Here is a 23,831-nt window from a genome sequence, read left to right as displayed (position 1 = left end):
GGAATTATGCAAAGGTTAATACTTAAAAGCTAAATACTTAAAATCTAGTATAATGTTTCCAACAGACTGTGTGGTTATCTGTTGTTTCCTGCATAGTGCTTTTAAAAATACAGACAGTCTTGCTTTTGATAAATTCTTGCTATGAGATTCAGTTTAGATTCAGCCCCGAAATGCTTCAGTACAACTTCCTTCCAACTGTAGTGAACAGAAGCACTGTGTACAGGAAAATTCCAGCACTTATAAAGTGCCAGCATGCAATGTGACATTTCTAATCTCAGTACATAACCAAAATTTGCCACATAGGGAAACACCGATGCAGCATTTTTCATCCACAGGTCTCAAAAGTATCGAGCACTTACCTCCATTTTAAAGCTGATCTGACTTTCCAGTTTACAGAGTGGAACCCTGACAGGGTTAAAGCCAAGCTTCCTCAAACCCTGGCAAAAAGGCTCTGTGACAGGCCTAGACATCTCTCAGGAGAGAGCACCTTTTCCACTTGGTCAAAAGCATCATAAAGTAACAGTTACGATTCCACTTTGAACAAAGAATAAAAAACTTCAGTCCATACCAAGCCCTTGCTCCTGTTTCTCAGATTCTGGCAGGAAGGAATTCTTCCCATTCAGGAGGCAATAATCTCTGCAGGTGGCAGCGCTGGCTGTGTTGAAGATAGAGTTGGTCCATCTCTTTCTCTGTTGGAGTTTGTCTGATGGATGCAAACAATTCATCCATCTCATTTTTTCTGGGAAACAACAAAGTAGGCATGTTTCACTTGTGGGTTCTGAACATAGTTCAGATACACATACACATCATGCTCTGGAGCCATGTTATTTCACCCTCTGAAAAGGTTTAACTATTTATTATGACTGAAAAAAATAGGCTCTTTATACAAGTGGGTAATATTTTGCTCCTGCTTCTTTTCCACACATCTCTAATGCTATACAGTGGGCTGGTCAAGATATGCCATCCTAGCATTAGAAGAGTCAGGTTGAAAAGCTAAAGAAAGTAACAAACTTCTGTGACAAGCTTACACTCAGAAAGACTGCAAATAAAGCCCAAATGACAAAGAATTCCAACTTGCTACTCAAGTGTCTTGGAGGAAAGTTACCTGACTGTGCAGTCTGGCATTCAATAGCTTCATCATCTGAGATTAAGAACACTAAAAATAAACAACTGTTTGGTATTATTAGACAGTCACATATTTTTCTGTACACATCGCCTCTTCTCCTTCTCTCTTCCATTTTCTTGTTCTTCCTTTCTGCAATTAATGTATAAAATAGTTAAACTTTTTCTTGATACTTTTCTGTGATGTTTTCTTCATGAACTGAAAATCGTCTGGGAAATAAAGGAAGCTTGGACTCCAGTTTTTCTGTGGCCAATCTTAGAAAGCTGACAGTTGTCAACAAAAGTAAACGTAATATCTCAGGCTCCACAGCTTCTCCATACTTTCAGAGAAGTAACTACAGCTCGTGGGTTAACCTTCGCCAGCAGCCAGATGCCAACCCAGCTGCTTGCTCATGCTTCCCCCTCCTCAGTACGGCAGGGGGGAGAAAGATGAAAAACCGCATGGGTTGAGATACAGACAGGGAGATTGCTTACCATCATGGGCAAAACACACTCAACTTGGGAAAATTAATTTAATTAATTGACAACAAAAATAGATTTGGACACTGAGAAACAAAATATAAATTAAAGCAACTGCTTCCCCACCTTTCCCAGGCCCAGCTTCCCCTCTTCATTCTCAACGCCTCTACCTTCCTGGCCCTGAGAAACACAGGGAGACTGGGGGACAGGCTACATACAGCATGGTTGTACCTCTCTGCCACCCCTTCCTCCTCACACTTTTCCCCTGATCCAGAGCAGGCTTCCTATGGGCCATGGCTCCTTCAGGAAACATCCACCTGCTCCAGTGTGGTGCCCTCCATGGGCTGCAAGATGGATATGTGCTCTGGTATGGTCTCCCCACAGCCTGTAAGTGAGAATAAGTAAAATTATTATCTGTAAAACAATAACTCAGCACGTACCTAAAGATGTTTAAATACAAACACCATCTAATTCATGAAACTACCTGCAACACTGCCTTACAAAGGAGTGTGCACATACACAACCCATGACTCAGTCAGGAAAAAAGGCAATCCAGAGGACTACAACCCAGGCTGTCTTTTCGCATCCAGTAGTGCAGAACACAGGTGGATCAATTTACAAAGGCAGAAAAAATAATAACCAAATCCAATTTATCAACTTAATTGTTACCACATGGTACATAAATAGCATTTCTGCATTATGTCATACAACTATTGTTGCCCTCTGTGGTAACAAGTCCTTAACAAATAGGTGTATGAGAGAACGAGGGTAGGCCAGAACCTTCATAAAGCAAACTGCTTCTTTCTTACAGCTTTACCGCTCACCATAGACCGTGATGGAAGTGCTAAAAGCTAAGGCTAACACACAGGAGGTTTGTTTATTGCATTGTATGGACCAAAGAAGAATTTCCTGCATATGACACTGAAGGCAAAGTGCACAAAAATTCCTCTGAAGTCTGCAGAGAGCATTGAACAGACCCTCCTCTGTATTAGCCTTTTTCTTGCATATCTGTGTTTTGAATTTTAACACAGCTGTGAAAGGGGGAAAAGAAAGCAACACCAATAATCTTGCCAATTGGGCATTCAAATGTCAGACACAAAGGAAAGTTGGGTAAGGCTATGATTTTGCTGTGGGCAATGATTGTGTCCAACAGTCAATGACGTCACTCCCAGTGCTGTCTCCATCACGATTTTCCAGAACAGGATTACCGTGATGACAGATTCCATTCCAAAACTCCCAGGCAGCTCTTTACATAGATGTTAGCAGAACAAAAGCATTACATGAGATTTCCTCTCTTCATCAAGCAGTATTTGATGTTTTTTAATCCTTACCTTGGGAAAAGTATTCGAGAACCATATGGACTTGCTGAAATAACACCGGATGTCTTGTCTCATGGCTAAAACTATGAGTTAAGGAACCTGTATTGGGTGGAAAGGGCAGAGAAAGTAAGTCGTATCTTTTGTTTCCAAGAAGAGGGCAAGAATACCGCCCCCCCCCCAATCCCCGCAAAGTTATGCAAACTTATCACAGTCATGTGCAATTGCTACACTCTCCATAGAATACTATTTTGTTGACTTAATAGGTCATAATACGAAAAAAAAAAAAAAAAAAAGAAAAACAGAAAAAGCATTAACTATGCTGTAATGGAAAATCATTCAGTAGCCAGAAAGAAGTGACAAAATACTAAAAATGTAAAAATGTCTTCTACTTTTGTCTTGAAAAACTCAGTCCTTAGCTTACACAAAATTTTGACCATTGTTGTTTGACTACAAAAGTGTTGGAATTCACAGCACTGGACACTTGGAAGATTTCATTAAGAATTAATAACCAGTGTTTTCATACATTTTAACCACATTTGACCAAGTAGTTAAGAATTCACATGTTCAAATAATTTAGTCCTCTTTTCTGAGGGGGACAACATCTATTGACTTTTAACTTTGGCTATAAGTTATTCAATTAATATTACTACTTTGTATGAAAACTTAGTCTTATTTGTATCTATTGCCAATCACATAATCCTAAACATCAGCAGCCTTAATTGTCCGCATTTTGTGTTTCACCCTCCATCTTAGTAGAAATTTTTTCTTCTCCTTCATGGGATGATATTCCATAAGCAAGGATCCATCAAAGAAGCAATTTAAATCACTTTTTCAAAATCAGATGCATTCATCCCATTTTCATGCTCTGTATATTAGAGGAACAATCAGAAACTAAAAGTAAATAAAATAACAGCACACATTCTTTTAGCATTACCATTTTTTCAAAATTACCTTTAAAATGCTATAGCTCTACCTTTTTCTCAGCCTTTCATATTCATACACTCTCCATTGGTATTTACTTAATGGATAAATCAAAGCATGTTTAACAGGTGGTATTGTAAGGAACCCTCTACACTTGAGACAACTGCTCCATTATCTAAATATGTCTTTAGGTTTGGGGCCACGATCGGAAGTTTACATTTCTTACATTACCCAGTGCCTCATTTCTTGCACCAGCCTCTGTTTTATTAAGAACAGTGAAGACAAGCTGTACGTTTCAGATACGAATTCACACAAAAGCATCTCCTAATTCAGAGCTAGCAATTGATTCAGGCCCATCTCTGCTACCAGATACAGAATTCTTCTTTTGTCCCCTGTTGTATTCTGGGTGTATTCTGATACTTCTGCAGCGTGATGAAACAAATTTAGATTAAGCTACTGGGACGCTGCCCACCCCAAGTGACTCAGGCAACTTCTGCATTGTTACAGTGACATTCCAAGTCCCCAGGTTTTATCTGAGCAACACAATCATAATTCTTTGAAAACTGCAAGAAATGAGCGGTGATCCAAAAAAGGGGTGGGTTTTTTGTTTGTTTTAACTTTTAAATGCAAGCAAAGTGTTGCAATAATAATAATAATAATAATTTTTTAAAAAGTATTTCATTGCCCAGCATTAACAAGCATGTCACTGCAAGTAAAAATGGTTTCCCATCTTGGATAGCTTGAGAAGCAGACGAATACCATGGCTGTCTTTTTCTTCTTGATGTCTTTGTATAATTGACCTTGAGCTAGGAACTTTGCATTCCAGCAAAAGCCTGGATTAAAAACTTAGACCAACAACAGTCAGCCATCAATCTTGAGGCCATCTATCCTATCTACAACCATTTGCATCAGCGATTAGCTATGTAGTAACTCTTAAGTCTCAGCCAAAGAGATCACCTTTCAAAGAGAATAAACACTCAGAGGATATCCCCATTCATTCCTCCTATTCTATTGCTAATTCCAGTGTATTACTCCCTCAGAATGTGCAGTGAAATCCCATGTTTATTGCTTTGGTCATATTTATGTACCACATTACCAAACATCAGAAAAGAACTCACTGTTTTCTTTTTCTGGATACGATTTCCTACAAAGATTTAGATGTGGATTTCCCAAAAATATTTCAGTTCAGAATGCTATGACTAAAAACACCTGCCGTATACATCGATAATTACTTGCTTCTCATTTATACTGATTTTCCTAACGCCCTTCCTGAAGTGCAACATGGTGCCACTGGCAGGAGGCTCTGCTCTTTGTGCTGCCCATTTCTTTCAGCCTGTTACGCTGCACTCAGGCACAGACCAAGCAGCTGGAGAAGGACTGCCCCATTAAAGCAGCCCTGTCAACAGAGCTGCTGGCTGTGATTGTCTGAGCTAGGATTGCAAACTGCCTGGATTTCTGTTCCCCTGGTTGTCCTGGTGGAAGAAAGACTACTGCACTTTCCTGTGTTGAAACAGCCTCCTTCGAGCCAACCTGTCACAAGCACATCATCCAGCGCAAATAAATAATGTTTATATTTAGAATGTCAACAGAGAGCATACGTGGCCTGCCGTACTTCCTAAATAATTATATTACTCAAGATAATCTTCTTAATTGCTTAGGTAAAATTTTCCAGTTGTTCACACTCCTCTGGGGTTTTCTCATCACAATTTTTATTCCTAAGGAGCAACAATAGACTAAAGGAACTGCTATTACTTTGGGACTGACCATTAACATTGTTAGTTTATTTGTTTGCTTTGTTTTTCAGATAACAGTTACAGGATCTAGAATATTATTTCTTTTTTTCATGTGCATTACTCTGGAGATCTTCACGACCACAGTTTTCAGGGGTTATACGACATTCGTCTTAATTAGCTTGTTATTTTTCGTTTAGCACACCCTGTTGAAATACTCTAGTGTTAAACTGATGAAGTCAATAATAAAGTTATATTATGCCTTTTTTCTAAGAGTCAGTTCACTTTTAGGGTGCATTTCTCTAAACTACCTGAGAGATTCAAAAACGTTGAGGTCAATGAGACCTATACTTCTATGTCATTCTGAAAAATAGCTTTTCTATTCACCAAATTTCACTGCCCTGACTCCTCTTACTGTAGCATTTGAAGCTATCAGTATAGTTATTCATAAATATATGTCCTGTAACAGCACATGACAATTATTCTTTACATATGAGGACAGAGACACAGGAAGAGTTTGAGTCAGATCCACAGAAAACAGAGCCCCTTTTTATCTCATTTTGAAGGAAATGCCCAAATACTCCCATGGATCTAAGCCTAAACAATTCCTCTAAAAGCACCCAGGAAGACACCAGCCATGCAGGAAGCAGGACCTGGCTCCCAAACACCACCTTGGCCTTTCAAATGCTTATTTCTTCCCTCACAATAGAAGCGATACCAAACTGCAGACCTGCTGTGTGACACACCACCACTATCTTCACCCTGCAACCCAGCAAACTGAGGCATAAACCAGTAACAAAATAAATTCCTGAAGTTTGTCACTACACATTCAGACCTCTGTTAGTTAGTTGTTTCTAAGGCATCAAGTTCAAAACACTTTCCATTGAAGCTAACAAATTAATTCAAGAGGTACTTTTTAACTTTTTTGTAAATTGAAATCAATTTGATGAAGCCTGTGAGAAATACAGTTTTCAAAGTCAAGGAAGATAATCTGGTGTCTAAGCATGAGTCCAAGTCAAATCTTACAGACTCCTCTTTAAACTCCTAGTCTATGCAATCTCATATTCCTAGCCAAAAATAGCAATATTGGAGTAAAAAGGTATGTTACCTGATTTTTTTCCTAATATATTTTAAATGCATAATTATTTAAAAAGCATACATATTCTGGCTAACTTTACTTTAAAAGCATTTTGTATGCACAATTAAGATATTAAGCACTGGTCTATCTGTGTTGTTAAGAATTTAAGTGTGCCCAGTACTGACATATCATTGGCATTTAACAGTTCTGCCTTTAAAATCATCATAATTTGACTTCAGAGTACTGCGAAAAGCTAAAAAAAGATTTTAAGAGCTGGAAAATGACTTTTCTTTCCAGACTGTTCAGAGTACTGTACATTCATTGTACTTCTGAAGGCAATGTGACTTGTGAAACTGGCAATGTTCCCAACCATAGCGTCTTAGAGATGTTTATAGCACATGATATTTTAATTGCTTGATGACAAAATTATTTGGAAAGATATCGGTTTCACAATGTATTTGATTCATATTTCAAACAAAAACTATGAGGTTTGAATAGCACTAAGGTCTGGATATAAGCCCAACAAAACAACACAAACATCAGGGAAAGGTGTCCCTAATCCATCACCCTTAATGTGTCCATGAACATACATGCATAACTTAGGTGTTGCAGGGGATTCAAATCAGCCCATAACTATCCAGGTGCTATAGACATGCATCATGGATGAAATCCACAGTTCTTTCTTAGGGCTTGATTTTTATTTTATTTTTATGTCGTGTCTTCTTAGGAGCCCTTTTCTGAAGCAAGCAGTGGCTGCCTTGAGTCAGATTTTTTTATTTTTATTTTTTCCCGTGAATAAAAGCTTAGCATCTTCTAAGGTATACTTGTTTAAAACAGGGAGCTATTGAACAATGACAATACTCAAGAAATGCATATTCATTTTGTACTCAAATTCCCAGAATAGGGTCTGATCTAAATAAGCCAGACCACAGAATTTCATCTAATAGACAAACTGACCTTCTGCAAATCTATGGAGAAATAATTAATCAGAGACTCTCCCTAAAACCACAGAACATCGATAATACCTGAAAGGGCTGTCTACTGCCTTCTGAGTGGAGTTTGCTATCTTTGTTTTGGTGTGTAAAATCATAAAATGGCTTTGGATATGCCTACTCAAGGGGCTGACTGACTCTATGTTGCATTCACAATCCTGGAGTCTTCTGCCTTACAGAAACATTAATGGACATGAGCACGTATAGAAACTCCTGCCATTTTGGAATTCACACCTCACTTTCTATAAGCACGTATGTATAAATAATCCCATCTGTTAAGCCTCCATTAACAGATCTGCTGTTAATATCCCACCTTTTGAATGGGTAGTCAGGAAAGCTGATTAGCTTGGTGAGTACAAGAGAAGAGAAGATGTTAATGATTATGCTTTGTTGCAACTTTTCAATTGGGGAATTTCTTTCATTTCTTAAATTGTTTTGTTGTTGTTGTTGTTTTGGTTTAGTTTTATTTATTATTTTTCAATCATCTTACCAGGGCATGTAGGTAACCTTAACAAGACTAATCAAAGTTACAAACGAGGAAAAAAGCCTCTTCAATACAGTCCAGTTTTAGGCTCCTGAAACTGTTTACATAGTATCTCAGTATCTTTTGCATGCAAAGGATAATTTCATGAGCAATTTTTTTCTTTTTACAAAGCACACATAAACATGCTCAAGACATTTGATCAAAGTCCTATTAACTGGGCTTGATGACTTGCAAATTTAGGTCCTGCTGAAGTATGTGAAAGCAAATCATCTGGCTATGAACGTGATTTCCACCAGCTGAAGATCTAATCTGTAATGAGCCTTTCATAATGATTTGTATTTAGGAAAAACATGGGCCCCACTCCCAAACTGGGAGTTTACTGGAGCGCAGTTGTGGAAAAGGAGTTACGTTGGTGCTCCTACCATATTAAAGATCACGTATAGTAAATGGTGACTGACCCTTATCCGTACCCACACTAGTAGGTGTCACTATAATTTATCCCCTAATGGGATTTCCTTTCTCTGTCTCCATAGGTCTGTGGCCTCGTTTATCAGCTCAGTAGTACCTGTAACAAAACATGCATGTATATTCTACAACACACGTCACATCCTTACAAGGACTGAGGGTAGCCAGACACCCTGAAATATGGAATGTGCATTAGAAAGCATGGTCCATAAAATTTCAGAGCCTGAGAGCTTTTCGCAGCCTGACAGATTTTCCCATATAGCTTTCCACATTCCTAGTGTAACCCAATACAGGCAGTGCAGGCTGAATGATAAACAGAGACGCCTTCAGGAAGCCTTGGGAAAATGGAGTCTCAAAATATTACACTTTACTCTAACTATTCCACAGGTGACTGCTAAGGCTGCAAAGCCCATTTCTTCACCTCAGAAGACAAGCAGAAAAAGCGAGAATGGAACAGAACAAATAACTAAAAATGTTTATTAATGAACTATCACTACCCTTGAACACTATCTCTCATGGAAAATAAAAATACTTTGTTCTTTCCAATTCTGGAAAAAAACAGAAGCAGTACCTCAGCAGATACATGATTTTAAAATTGTTTTTGCATTAGGTGCACCAGTAAATTTTACTGTAAAACTGGGTTAGTAATATCTGCAAACCATGAAAGCATATTTCTGCTACTTGACTCGGTTATATTCCTTCTATGTACGAGCTGTGTGCTTGCCCGCTCTAGCTTATACATATATTCATCACGGCCTGCAGCCACAAGCAATGTGCATACAATACACACGAGCACTCAGAAAACGAACGCCTCAGTGCAGCCAGCACCGAGCCAGGTTCTCAGCAGCACCCAAACCACACAAGAAGAGCCCAGAGCTGGGCCGAGGCAGGAGCACGCTGCCAGGGCTCCCCGCACCATGCAGCGGGCGATCCTCCAGGTCAAACCCTGGTGTAAAGCGGAGCATCTTCAGAGCTGCTCTGCTTTGCTTCAACTGTCAGTGACTTAGAGCTGCTGCAGTTTTCAGGCATTGTTGGGATGTTTGGACCATGCTCCCTTGCTTACAGCTTTGCATCCTATGCAGCATAGGAACTGTTATGACAACAGCAAAGGATTGCTACGGACTGCCTTTCACTGTATAGATCCTGTAGACCAGCATGTACTCACAAAAGCATAGCCAAGAACCAGGGCCAGGATGACTAATAATGACCTTCTGAGCAGCCATGGCACACACTAAGAGAGCACAAGGTAGAAAAGACTTTCAAATAAAATAATGCATAATATACCACAGCCAATATATTGTGTCCATACTAGTGCTGGGAAAGCAAGCTTCAGCTGATAATGTTTTCAACAGCTTTTGTGATCAAAAGAGGGAGAACAGACATGACTCTTACATGTCATGCCTGTGATTCAAAAATGTATGTTAAAAAACGTGCAATCATATTTCTGACCATGGATTTGGGCAAAACATGGAAACACTGAGCCAGATCATATGTTCATCAGCTGTTATTCTTATTTATGACTGGATGGCAAAATCAGATAGCATTGCCTCTGTTCCTTCATCACACAACTATGTGGTACACACTGGAAAGATTTCAAGATGACTGAACATTATTTCCAGGCTGAATCTGTGGGCAACCACAATCTGCAGATTATTTTTTTAATAAATTTTCTGCTGTTTTTGTTGGTAAAAAAATGTTTGCTGGAAATAGACTGAAATACCATGAATGACAATAAAAATGTTGTGCTTTTACTTAGGATTCGTTTTGTTTAACTTATAAATGGAGGAAACAGGTTCTATAATTATTAAATACCAACTACAGATTCAAATTCTTCATATACTCACATTATTGAGGTTATGATGCTAAATGACTAACCCCAAATTTCGGTACAAATAAAACTATGTCAACTGTTTCTTTAATCTGAAAAATTATGTCTCCTGTGTTACAACACCAAAAACAAAACAAAACAAAAAAACAAAGAATGAAGGAATATCCTTCTAGAAATACTTTGAGCTCTGGCAACACAACACTGTTGTGAGAGGTTATTCATATCTGGTACATGTATCTGCCTAAAATATAGCCTGTGAAATACCATGATTTCCACTAATGGAAGTAAATATTGGAGAGTAACTGACAACACATGCATAAGATCATCTTTTTCAGTGATGTTGCTCGCAAAAGGAATGCATTGAGCTATTATTTGCATAAGAACTGACAGGATTTCCAGCTTTCCTCAAAATGACATCAGTGTAATCTGAAGACAAGGAAAACAAAATATTCAAGGGACATTCCTCCCTTCTCACTCACAACACTCAACTGTGGCATTAATTCCAGCTTGTGAGGTATCTCCTGGAGATAAACTTCCCACACTGTGGCCTGAGGGAGAACTTGGCAGGTACCAGTGCCCCGGTTCTGTTAACAAAAGGTTAACCTGTAAAAGAGAAAAAATACTTTTTAGTCTACATGAAAACAGCTTTCCAGTTTTACACAGTGATACAATTTAGCATAGCTTAAAAAAATAAATCACAAGGCTTATATGGGGTTGTGCCAGTCTCTCATTTTAGCACGATGGAACAGCGATGTTGACTTCGTCTGTCATATTCTAGGTGGCTGCGTGAAGTAGGGTGCTAGCCATTCCAGAGCGCTGAGGCACAGCTGGGTTTTCTTATTTTTAGCAGAAATTTCAGGTTGGGACCAAAGAAATCTTCCCAAACAAAATTTCTATCACAACTTTTCCACCTTTTTCAATTTGAAAATTTAGTGTCTTCCTCTTTCAAAGCCTCTAACATTCAGAGAGACAGCAACTCTCACATTTTCATGTAACCTTTCAGAATGCAACTCAGCTCTCTCGGTCACTTACCTCCCAGTTTGATTTGCGTAGACACAAATTGTTTCCTGCATGCAGAGCTGTGCTGCCAGAGAATGGCAAGGCTCAAAGGAAAGAAAGGCATTTCTTTATTCTCTCCCTTTCCTCTCTTGGTAACTACTCAGATGCGTTGCATTGTAGGCCACTGGACAAGATAGTATAAAATTCACATAATTTGTTAGCAAAGAGCAGGGAAACACTGACTCCTTTGTATTACTCTTTGGAGGCTACAAACTTCAGTATCGTAGCAGCTCATCCATCAGGATCTAACATTTTCAGAGCATAAGGTACTGCAACAGAAATAGCATTAAATGCATTTTTTTCCACATGTATACGCCTGTGCATTGCCTAACATAGAAGGTCACTAGTCTGAATAACAGAGACATTACTTTCACAAAAATTATCATAATCATGTTTAAGAGAGATATCACACCTCCCAGCACTGGTCTTTGAGAATTTTTTTAAAGTAATAAAAATAAATATTATCACAGGCAGGCCAATCTATGCCACAGCCTGCAAATGACACAAGGTATTTGTACATGGAATTATATCAGAAGTTTATTTATACACTTGAGTCATTATGTACTGCTGATCTTATCTTCTTATCAATAATGTCACAGGAATACCTACATGACAGAAACCGAATTCATCACTGACACTCATGCACTAGTTTGCACCAATAGTAAATTGAGCTGTTTTTATGGTTGAGACCTACACTTTGAACACTTGGAATAATTATATATTTTTTGAATCCAGACTGAAACCTCAAAACTTTTCCTAAATGAAATTATGATAATAAAAATCTCAAACTTGTCAACACAGTAAGTTACACATACTTTTAGCTAGAGAAAAAACATAATGATGAGATTGTTTTTTTGGGGGGAAGGGGAATTAATTCCCCCCAAATGCATTAGAAATGTGGTAAGCATCTTGACCTTCACATGATCATGTGAATCACTCTTATGTAACTGAAGTAAATTTGAAATAGAGAGCAATTTTTGAGGTAATCCAGTACTTGAAATTTCCATTTAATTCACAAAAGCCATGAAAATGCCTCACGTACCATTACAAGTTAAAAGTCACCTGCTGTCAGAGAAGCCAACCAAACTAACGTGTGCATACAATCTCCACCAGTGGCTGAAGAGAAAACTGCAGAACAGGTGATGTGGAGCCTTGACTGCTAAATGAGGTCAACTGACAGGCATTATTCTGAAGTAGGAGGGCAAAAATGGAAAGAAGAGCCAAGGCTGGAGAGAAAGCTTTTGGAGTCTGAACAGCACCATCCTGGGCAATCTCCTTTTGTATTTGAAAGCATAAAGAATTTGACAACTGTCCCTCCCCAGCAGAAACCCAAGCAGTCATCTCTGAAGTAGGCAGTGAAGCATGGAAGTGTACTGTATCCACAACAAAGATCAGATAAACTACTACACACTAGAAACGGAGACAAACAGGCATTTCCTGAACTTCTTTGAGAAAGACAAAAAGATTCATGCTATGAAAAACAGTACACATATATCCCACCAAAAATTCCAAAATCTGAGTGCCTTCTCAACCTCAAAATTTCACAGGTCTGTCTTGCATCCTTTTATAGGCTTTGACTCACTTCTCCCTAAGACTTAGCTACAAGCCTAATTCTTATCAATGCTCCTTTTTTCCCTTCTCCTGTTTATCCAGATGGGTAGCATTTTACATTGGACCCTCACAGGCAATTCACTTTTTAAAAGAGCAGTTAATGAGCATTCTTAACAAAGGGGCACTGGGCAGTCCACTGGTACAGCCTCAGCCCAGATGCAGAGATGGAAGCATCCGTCACAGGCATAACCACTGCAATGAACAAGTGTCAGTATCATCAGGTTATTCCAAAACAACTCTTTACTTTACCTAAGCCAAGTCCAGTGTAACAGGCAGGTTTATTCACAAACATACACCTCCCCAGGTAACTATTTCTCATTCAATAGATTTGTGCAGTAAGAAGTGCTTTTCTTGTGCTGAAATAGTTACAACCCCTTTGCTGTAAGTTTCCTTCAAAGTTATTTATTTCTCATTTTAGCCTTCACCTACCACATGCAAGCTAAGCATCATTAACTCCTCTGAAAACCAGCTGGGGTATCTGGATTCTGAAACTAACAATATTTAAACTTCTGGATGCTGAAGGCCTGCTCAGGCTAATATATAAAGTCAATAAAGAGAGCAGAATCCTGAGCTGCATCTACTGATCTCACCTGGTTGGGATCAGAAGCCCAGCAAAGAGCAGATAAGACTCCATTATCTAGGGCTCTGATGAAGGAGACATCAAAACAAGACTTTTGAAAGCTACATAATTTATTTCATCAATATTTTCATTAGCGTCTTCTGTTGGTTGCTAACAGTGATTATGTGACTGAGGGGATGGTGAAGGGAAAAGCCTTTGGTGACCTGAGGCCACTACCAGTGAATCTTCCCGCACTGATTTTAAAATTTCTCCTGACTGCACTGTAAATGCTCACACACAGACTGAGGAGAGGTAACTGGGTTTTTTCCTTTTTTCAAGTACAGTTGGCAGTGGATCCTACTCATGGTCAGTTGCTTGGCAACAAAACAAGTTTCTCTGGCTACAAAATAAATATTCCACATCTGAAATACTTGAGAAAACACTGTTTTTCCCAACTACATTCCATAGTACTTGGGCCACAGGGTTTCCCAGAATAGTCTAAAATGTTAACAGGGTTACACAAAGGACGCCCTCCAATTAGATTATTGCTCTGAGACAGATACAGATACGTCCCCCTATGCAACACTGCTCATATTCTTAAAATAGTATGTTAAATCTACTCCATGGTCTAGAGCTCATGTAAAGTACTTTAACTGCCTAGGAACAAATTAGCTAACTGGATCCTGCGCCCTTTTTAATCTAGGCGTGGTGGGAGACATTTTGCAGGGACTAAAAATCTGGAAGTCGCTACATTCGGTCTGAGATGCATGCCAAAGAAAGCATGTCTAAAGAAAGAACCAGAGTGCAGACAAAATCAGATATCTCATCAACTGCCAGAGCCACAGAGGTATGCTTCTGGAAGTACGTGCTCTGGGATCAGCACAGAAAGTGTTAAAGTTACGTGCCTTCAGGTAGCTCATAATTGGGACTGCCGACTTTTTCTTCATCCTTTCAGCACAACACTTTGCTTTGTTGAGTTCACAGACAGCAGATGCCAGTTCTTCCTGCCTTCTGGAAGCACTTGTCACATCAGTCAATTCTAAATAACATAATGGACAGACTCATAACTGTCAGATGCAAAGACAACGTCCTGGGCCAGTAGAGCAGAATACTGCAGAATCAGACCACTGGTCCAGTTAACACCGCACCATGCCCCATCATGATCAACACTGGATATTCTAAGAGACTAAGAACAGGACAAGCACATAGTGATGCTTCTCTAACCTCTTTGGGTTCTTCTAGCACAAGGATTTCTTGCATTTAAAGCCCCAATGAATCTTTCTTCCATGAATTTGTCTTAATACAAAGATCAGGGAGGAGACATATCAATCTCTAGAGTTATTATTTGATAGTAATTCCCAAAATCCAGCAGATTTTTTTTTAATGATATGGGTGGAAAAAAAAATTTTTAAAGAAACCAAAACAATTATTGACACTAAAGAGAGATTATCAACCTCATGAGTTTCAGTTAGAGACACTGATGAAGAGCTCTAAGGCCGGCAACTCTCAATGGGGAAGCAGCCAGGGCTTGTGGAAAATGGCCTCTTAAAACACACAGGCTAGTGCTGATTGTAAGTTCAAACATTCCTTTAAACATGGGACTTGGGCTCCAAACTCATCAGAGCCTTTCCTAAAAGGGGATTTAGGCATGTACCTCTGATACTCAGTCTAGTTATCTAAGGCCAATATACAAAGCTAAAAACCTCCCAAGCATACCTAAATACTATCTATGTCTCTATTTTACACAAATTTCCCTTATTTTTATTCTTCTGCATACACCCAGAGTGTTTACATCTCTGTGCTGGAAGCTCTTCATCTATCACGCACAAATGTGAACAAGATCTGGAAACTAAGCAGTACTAGCTATACCTGTCCTCTCTTCTCTTGAGTAGTGGACATGATAAAAGCTCTCAAGTCCAGTGGACATGATAAAAGCTCACTATCAGCTTTGAGAGGAGCAACTATTGATTTCTTATATGACACAGGGGAAGAAAACTTATTTTCTTATTTTAAAAGTAGATGATTTTTTCCAAGGGATTCCTGCTACTTTCAGCAGACAGGATGGACAGTGCTTACGTAATAAGTTCTCATGTTTTCTTCTGGTTCCCTTTGCAAGAATAATTAATTTCCTCCTGAATGTCCTTTAGTTTTTATATGTTCCATAAATGCTGATTAACATTCTTGTTATATCCATGTCACCACATCTTGCAATAAGAAACCAACCTACAGAAAAATTATTCTATTTGCATCTTGTTTTAAGTGTCACACTTCAGATTCTCAGAATTCAAATTCTCAGCGTACCAATTTACTTGTTAAACTGGTACCAGTTTACTTGTTACACTGACTTAATCTGCAGCTACTAGTTCTGGGCACATAATTAAGTTAGACACAGGTACTCCAGGTAAGCAGTCAAAAAAGTAAAAGAAAACATTTAAGTGTTTTCACTCAGGACTCAACGACAGGCAAAGACAGCACTAATTTCCTCATGACTGCACTCAAAACATTAGTCTTCCTAAAGCTCTGCCTTCCACACTCCATCTTTCTGGAACATTCAAAGCACTGTCACTGCAACCCTCAATCCCAGAGCATGACAGCCAGAGCAATAAATGAGCAAAAGAACCTGTGGGAAAAGAGCAGTTTAAGACTGTATCATAATGCCTGGGGGCAGAACAAGAATTGCACATAAAGCCTTAATTCTATCACCATCTTCATCTCAGCACTTAACTTTGTTACATCCTGTTAATACAGCCAGCTAGATGCCCAGCACACAAGGCTACGCTGATAATTCTGTTTAACCAGCAACACCCGAGTATATAGACGCAGAGCACTTTATGCTGGAGGATGAGGGGCAGATGGGACAGAGGAATTTTTGACAGTAAGTTTGACAGTAAGTTTCACAGAAATTTTCTGATAGCCAAAAAAAAATGAAACTCAAGTCCCAGTATTTGTCTGGTCCAGCAGACATTTATCCTGTTCTTATCCCTTTGGCATTTCTCTGGACCTCTTGTTCCAGGACAAATCTCTTTGCTCAGTAAGACAGCCTCCCGGCCTCAGCCTTATCGCTTAATTCAGCCTCATCGCTTACTTCAGCCTCCACTTTTACCCTGTCTGTTAGCCCAAGCTCTCCTAACTTCCTTCAGCCTGTCTCCTACCTCATCCTGGCATTTAGTCAACTGCTCACCTGCTTTTACGTGGGTTTTGCTCTCAGTCCTTACATCCAGCCTCAGTGCCCACCCCCTCACTGGTTGTTCTTGTTTCACTGTCATTCACCACTTCTTTCCAGCTCTGCTTCCTACACTGCTGTTCCTTACCAGATCTGGACACACAGCCTCCCCCAGTTCCTTCTGAGCAGCCCAATATTTCTGTCCCACTCACTTTGCCTGAACAGGGCTTGATTCTCACCAACCCAAAAGCTTCTGTCCACCCTCTTATCTCCATCTCTCAGTCTTAATGCCCATTTTCCTACATGATGCAGTCCAGCTCGCTTTCTAACAACTATGCACAGACACTTTCCTCCTCTGCCTAAACTGTCGTTACAGTGTCTTCTTTTCCCTGCTGATTTCCTTATCCGTGTTTACACACATCAGATCTGGTCCTGTCCCCCTTGAATTTGAAGTACGTATTTAGGTAATTTTGTTTATGTGAACAAGAGTTACACATCCCTGATAGGGAAAAAAAAATCCAGACCAATTGCATGTCCCAAAATGGAACGACTACATCTCGTCAGAGAAAATATTGCCAATAATTTTTAGCATGTGTAAAACAATGTATTTTTCTCTAGCCTTGTTCTTGGAAGACACTAAACTGTTCTGGCTGAAACTTTCTGAAGAGAATTCAGCCTGAGGCAGACACCCAATGCAACACGGAAAATTTGTTTAGTTTGAAAAGTTACTTTGACAAAGTTGTGAATAGCTGCAAATAGGGCTTCAGGACTGGAAGTGCCTGGCAGCCTTAGCAATAGATGCTACTAGCCCCGCCTGTACCGAAAATCAAAGGGGCACATTATAAGGTCACCCATTTTGGTGTCAATCAAGCATAAAACAACTGCATTTATGGATTTACTCTGGGTTTCTGTTACCATAACTGAGATGAGGCTTCTGCCATTTAATTGTCCTACAATTTGATGCCCTGTTGAATCTAGAAAGAGAGATTCTAACAGTATTTTTCTGCTCCTTAGAGCTGTGTCATAGAGGGTAGCAGCACTACTTACAAGATGTCCCCTGAGCTTCAGTTTCTGATAATGGCAGCTCATTGTAAAGAGCTAGCAGACAAGCCACTGGGCCTCCAGCTGTTCAGACTCCTCCTGCGAGAGTCAATATAATCGTATCCCTACTTGTGTCTTCAGCTTCTCCACTGAAGTCTGCTGTAATGGAGCTACCTAAAGTAATTAGACCACCTGTTGCATCACCAGATCTATTTAAGGGACTCCTACTGGAGTTTGGTTTACATGGTTTGACAGTAATTGTTTAAGTGGATGCCATTGTAATGACACTGCAAAATAAAATTATAGACTTATTTTAATCAATAAATATAATTACACTCTCATCAGACTTTGAGCTTATCTGTAATTAGTTCTCCATACCATAATGCAGTCCATAATGCCAACTTTGTGCACATTACAGAACGTCAAAAAGAAATTACATTAGCAGATGACAGGATATTTACAATCAATTAAGCTTTTACAGATCAGAAAGATTCTGAGTCCTGGCAAAAGAAAAATCACAAAGTACTAATTGTGGAACTTCAAAATGGCTACTTGGTTTGGGAGCAAATTTGGTTAAAATGGTACCACTAGTACCAAGAAAATGGTCGCTGGGTATTTCCACAGCCCTGATATGCACCAATGCAAAGAGGATTTTGCAACTTCAGTTACTTAAGCAGTTTGATCCACGTCATTTTTTCCCTCCAGAACTATACAAGCTTGGGTAGCATAACATAGTGGGAAGGGCCGTTATCATAAGATATTAAAAAATTAACATTTCCATATAAAAATCTATGCACATACATGCTGAAACACATACCCATATACATATCTGTATATGCTTACAGCCAAGGGTGTACAACCAAAGTAAATAAATGCTCTCCAACATTTGAAGTTGACCCTACTAACACCTGTAAGACAGACAGACACTGATCTTAGAAGAGGAAATTCAGAAATAGGAAGTCATGATAATCTTCCAAGAGTAGACTCAAAAAAAAAAAAAAAAGAAATAGTACTTACATAACTGACTCACATCTTTCTCCAAATCACTGGCTTCGAACAAAACAAAGCATAATCCTATAAATGTAAGAAATGGTTACAATATCCCAGCAACAGTTCTGTATCCATGTCGTATACTTCCATTTATTTTTTTAAATATATTTGATATGTATGCATTACTAGATAAGCAAAAAAGAAATCAAGAAACCATTTCACACACAAACTTTTATGAGTAACAGTGGAATATCAGACTATTATTTTTTTTAAGTACATCATATATGGCCTATAAACTTCTTTAATATAACAGGAACATACTTATGTGTAGTGGATTTGAATATCTATGTATATAAATTAATGTTACATTTGTAAGGAATTTTAATATCATCACAGTATTTAGTGATTTATTTTTTAATTTTTTCTGTTCCTTTACATATACCTTGGTTTCATGTCTTGAAAGGTGGCTCCACACTGCAGTCTTCATTCACATTGTCCACAGCTGAAAACTGCTGTTAAACACATGCTTTTTTTTTAAATATGTCCTTAAACACAATCAAAACTAGCGTGGCGTATGTATCTTCTTAAATACCTAGCTGAAATGGAATTAGTTTTAAAAGACTCTAGAATGATTCCCAGCCAACCCCATTCAACTCCCATTGAAATATGGGCTTCAGGATAGAACTTAAATATTAAGTACAACTACCTGACATGAAGCAGTTATTCTCCAAAATTTTTTCTTCTGCTGCACTCTGTCTTGTAAAAAGAAAATAACTTGTGAGCACAGAGACAACCTAGCTCTTAAATTTTTTTAAATACTATAAAACAAGTAAAAATGTCATTATTAACTTGATACTACATTTTCCTGAAAGAAAAAGATACGGTTAAATCAGAGCACAACATAAGATCTGTGACAAAAATTCTAAAAAGCATAAGGATACAATGGGCTTTCAGACACCAGAACAGTTACCTCAAAAGGCACAAAACTGGGCCAAATGCACCATTTGCAGTGAAAAATAACTTCTACTTTCATTGTGACTGCTGCAGGCAGGGGGTAAATCAGAAGCTGGCTCCACATGAGCTCCGTCCAAAGCAGCAGAACAATCCTGTTTTGAATTCCAACTCCACACACCAGCCCTTGGGAATAATAGGATGCTGTGCAGCAGTGGCAGAGGCACCCCAGGGCCCAGGTGTACTTGGTGATGTGACTGCTCAATGCAGTGGCTCAGTGTGTAGTGACTAGGCAGCAACGCCAACCCAGGCATGGCCAGCCCAGCTGGTTTGTCACCACAGCACAGTCCTGCAGAGACATGGCTTTGGTCCCAAGACTAATCAAGACACATTGTCACAGCCTAGAGTGGATGGACCTGTATTTCTTTCAGTTCTTGAAGTAACACTCTCTCTCATTTCAGACATCTCAGCACAGTGCTCCAGGGGACTGGGTCAGGAAACAGTAACACTTCCATGTCACTGCACAGCTGACATGGGCCTAGATTTTGTTAGTCTCCACAAAAAGAGAAAGGGAAAATGTCTAGGAGAATAAAGAGGAAGATCCTCCTTTCCATTACGCTTTGCACACTTAAAAGAGCAATAGCCCTGATTTTGTGATAACAGCATAAACAGGATGGCCTTCCATTTCAAAAACGCCCTGCAGCACTAAATAAGAACAACATGAATCCACAGCAGAAATTAACCACAACGCTATTAAAATTGCTTTGAATGCATATGGAGTTTAAGAGGTAACACAACCTTCTGTGATAGGCATTCAAATCATTTAAATGAATTCTTTAGTCAAGACATTCATCTTTATTAATCATACGTGCCTCAAAGCTTTGACATTCTAAAACTCTTCAGGGTTCCAGCCAGCTTTACCTGTATAGGATGCAAATCTAATATTGACAGACGTTGGCCATAACATTCTTATAATCAGGGTGAAATTCGTGCAACTCAGAGGGTCCAAATTAAACAAATAGACAAATGCAAACAGAAGCAGCCCACTGAGAGGCTGTTCCCCCTATCTGGCAGGGTAAATATCCCCCATTCTTTATAACTACTGATCAGTAAGATCACTCAGTACCAGCCTTCTTTTCTGCACCCCACTCCCCAAACCCTTTAAGGGTGTGGTTATGACAACTCAGGCATTAAACCATTCTGGTGATTCCATCCTGCCAGCCCTACCAACTGTGCCACAGAGATCAATGAAAATGTGGCCTGTGTAAGAGGATGGTCTGTAACAAGAGCATGATCTCTGATTTACATGGAAAATTCAAGATGCTGCTCTGCAGGAATAAAGGAATCAAAGACGAGAATTCCACATCAGTGTTAGTTCTGAACATCACCAAACATTAAGGACATTAACCCACAGCTCCATCTGTAGCATTTCTCTTTATATCCACATTTTAAAATGATTAATATATGACACTGTCAAGTATAGTTTAATTGAAAAAATGGATTAGAAAACTTGTTCCTTAAAGGCACTATCATATCAATTTATCTACAAGTTTCATTTTCTTCACAATGATGCATACAACAGCTAAGAATAGCCATGTTTAATTGACAGAAGAAAAATGGATCACTGTGCCTATTTTTCCAGTTACTTATTATCAAAGGTATGTCTGCACATCAAATAGACACCATTTCACTTTCCCTTTGTGGTCTGCTGGTGCTGGGGAACACAAAAACAAACATGAGACAATCATCATTAAAATTAGGATCCACAAAAACACACAAGGGGATTAGTTACATCTAGACATAATTTATTAACTAGCTAGATTCCAAGGCAATGGCATGCATCTTCAGACATTGCAGGCTGTCTTGTAGGTTGGTCATCCACCATAAATAAAACCTGAAGCTGCAATCAATTGACCTGACATTTACCCTGCTCCACAGCATAAACACATGCTACCTCTCATGTTTGAATTTTAGGAGGCTTCAAACAACAAAGTGATAAGGGCTGATTAACAGTTGCTAAAATGAGACAAGCCTGTAGGAGTATGTGACTCATGAATGGGCCAGAAACTCTTTACAGGAATGCTTCGGGTTTTTACCTAGGCTGAAGTCTGATATCATCACATAAGCTACCAAGAGACACAGAAGTTAGTTTATCACGTGGGAGCCTTTACTTTCAAATGACATAAAAATCATCAACCCAGAGAAATCTTTTTAAAGTTGACTGGGCCAAGGACACTGCATTTCAACTTCCTTTCTCAGGCAAGGCAGTACAATTTTCCTACTTTTGCTGTAGGAAAACCAAGTTCTTAAAAGCAGATGTTAAATTCTGTTGTTGCAGCAAGATTCTTTAGATGTTTGACTTAGTATAACAGCCATTTGAAAGCAAACAATTCACTCGGAATCCCCTGTCTCATTTTGCAAGACGCATTAACCAAAGAATCCTAAGTCACTATTGCCTTGGGCAAGTCGTCAAATCTTCCCATGTCCCAGTAGCTCCTTATGAAAGCCTAGAAATTAAATTACTTTGCAAGGGCTCTGAGTGTTGTTGCATGTCACCATACCTGGCGCTGCTGAAGCACAGCTAGTCTGTCAGACAAACTCAGATGTACGGATCTGTTTTTCATGGAACAGGGTATTCCAGTGGTGTGCAGTGCATGATTATTCGGATATATCACTTGATAAGAAATGGGGATAATCATCAGGTTATAGACAGCTAAAAACATCCAGTTTCTGATCCGACTGACCGGGATGAACCACAAGAAGAATTTAGCAACAAGGCAGTCAATCACGTAAAACTCCACTCTGTAAATCTGCTTCCTTAGACACAGATCCTAAGCTGGGCCAGTAATCTTCGTGTTCGTTCAGGTGCAGTCAGTTGTTGCATCCAGGCAGGCTGTACAGCTGACATCTTAACGTGCAGATCAGCAGTTTGTCCAGCAGGCAATAAGCCATCGCATTTCATGTATCAAGACTGGGCCACTGGCAGTCTTGGACTGCCCAACAAGATTCCTTCTAGCTTGTCCAGATCATTTCATTGGCAAAAGTCCACAAGTCTGTTCCCAACAACAAATTCTTGCTCTAGTCTGATAGGAAGTCATTTGACTCAATCAGTTGTTGGATTTCCCCCCCTCTCTGTCAGCATGAGTCCTTCTGAAAACTCTTCAGTCAATTGCAGTCTCAGCAGGTCATTTCTCTCTCATCAGAACCCAAAGTAAAATCTGCTCTAGCTCCATTTACCTTGTCCAGTTGTCCCCATTGCCAGTTCAAATCCAAACAAGCCTTTTGAAGTATCTTAGTCCTCTTTTCTCTTGTCAGGAAACCTTTGGGACAGTTTGTAATCTATATAAGCACTAAGGCAGGACCATAAAACGAATCGTATGAATATAATCACAATCAGCAAAATCATCAAAAGGACTGATTCCATATTTAAGCTAGAATAATGAGGTAATGTGAAAAAAAATACTTGGGGAGATCTAATTATATAATGCAGTATTCAGTTCTGTGGCCGGCCCCGCAATTCCTGTAACATTCCAATCAAAGTGATCTCACTAGCATGTGAGAGAAGAGCCCAGCTGACAGATTTGGGACATGTAACGTACTATTTAGTCAAGAGGCCCCATGTGCTATTCATAAAGAATTAACAACTCTTATATTGACAATGACAGTATTGTCAGAAGACCTTTGGAAGGGGAAAAAAACTCCATAAACTCCGTCTCTGTGAAGTTGGACTTTTTTTTGCCCCTTTTTTCCAATGCTGATGTAATCTCCAAACATCTCCAGCAGCAGCTGCTCAGCGAAACCAGGCACCTTCTCCCTAGTCCCTTTCAGCAGCACACGCAGCACTTTCCAGCTCCCTCAAGACAATCAGGGCCTTTCTTTCACCAATTAGCTATCACTTCAAGAGCCCTGCGCTGTCCAACGAGCTCTTAAGAATGGTCTTTGCAGGAAACAACACTGGAGGGGCTTTTTTTCTCCTAGACAAATTAAAAGGGGAAGAAGGGAGGGAGGGAGGGGAAAAAAAAAAAAAAAAAGCACAACAAAACAAATCAGAACACAGAA

The 23,831-nt window shown here is 39.3% G+C and overlaps 1 protein-coding gene and 1 long non-coding RNA gene across 2 annotated transcripts; both read right to left on the bottom strand.

The window, feature by feature from the left end:
• Positions 1 to 1,709: 1,709 nt before the first annotated feature.
• LOC121071210 lies at positions 1,710 to 11,516 on the bottom strand. Its single transcript, XR_005820441.1, has 4 exons — positions 11,431 to 11,516; positions 10,878 to 11,001; positions 2,913 to 2,999; positions 1,710 to 1,966 (listed from the first exon to the last, which is right to left on the bottom strand). It is a non-coding gene; the product is annotated as an uncharacterized LOC121071210 (long non-coding RNA).
• A 10,961-nt stretch (positions 11,517 to 22,477) lies between these two features.
• SMIM38 (small integral membrane protein 38) lies at positions 22,478 to 23,196 on the bottom strand. The gene has a single exon (XM_040558138.1). It carries the CDS (start codon positions 23,194 to 23,196, stop codon positions 23,065 to 23,067), a length of 132 nt encoding a protein of 43 aa, XP_040414072.1. The 3' UTR covers positions 22,478 to 23,064.
• Positions 23,197 to 23,831: the final 635 nt, after the last annotated feature.

Source organism: Cygnus olor, chromosome 5 (genome assembly GCF_009769625.2).
Source record: "Cygnus olor isolate bCygOlo1 chromosome 5, bCygOlo1.pri.v2, whole genome shotgun sequence".
NCBI classification, from domain to species: Eukaryota; Metazoa; Chordata; class Aves; order Anseriformes; family Anatidae; genus Cygnus; species Cygnus olor.
Note: the sequence above shows the minus strand (reverse complement) of the source record. Positions and strands in the feature narration are given on the sequence as shown.

Excerpts from the sequence above, each read along its gene's own strand:
- SMIM38 (XM_040558138.1), bottom strand. The coding sequence starts at position 23,196 with ATGGAATCAGTCCTTTTGATGATTTTGCTGATTGTGATTATATTCATA.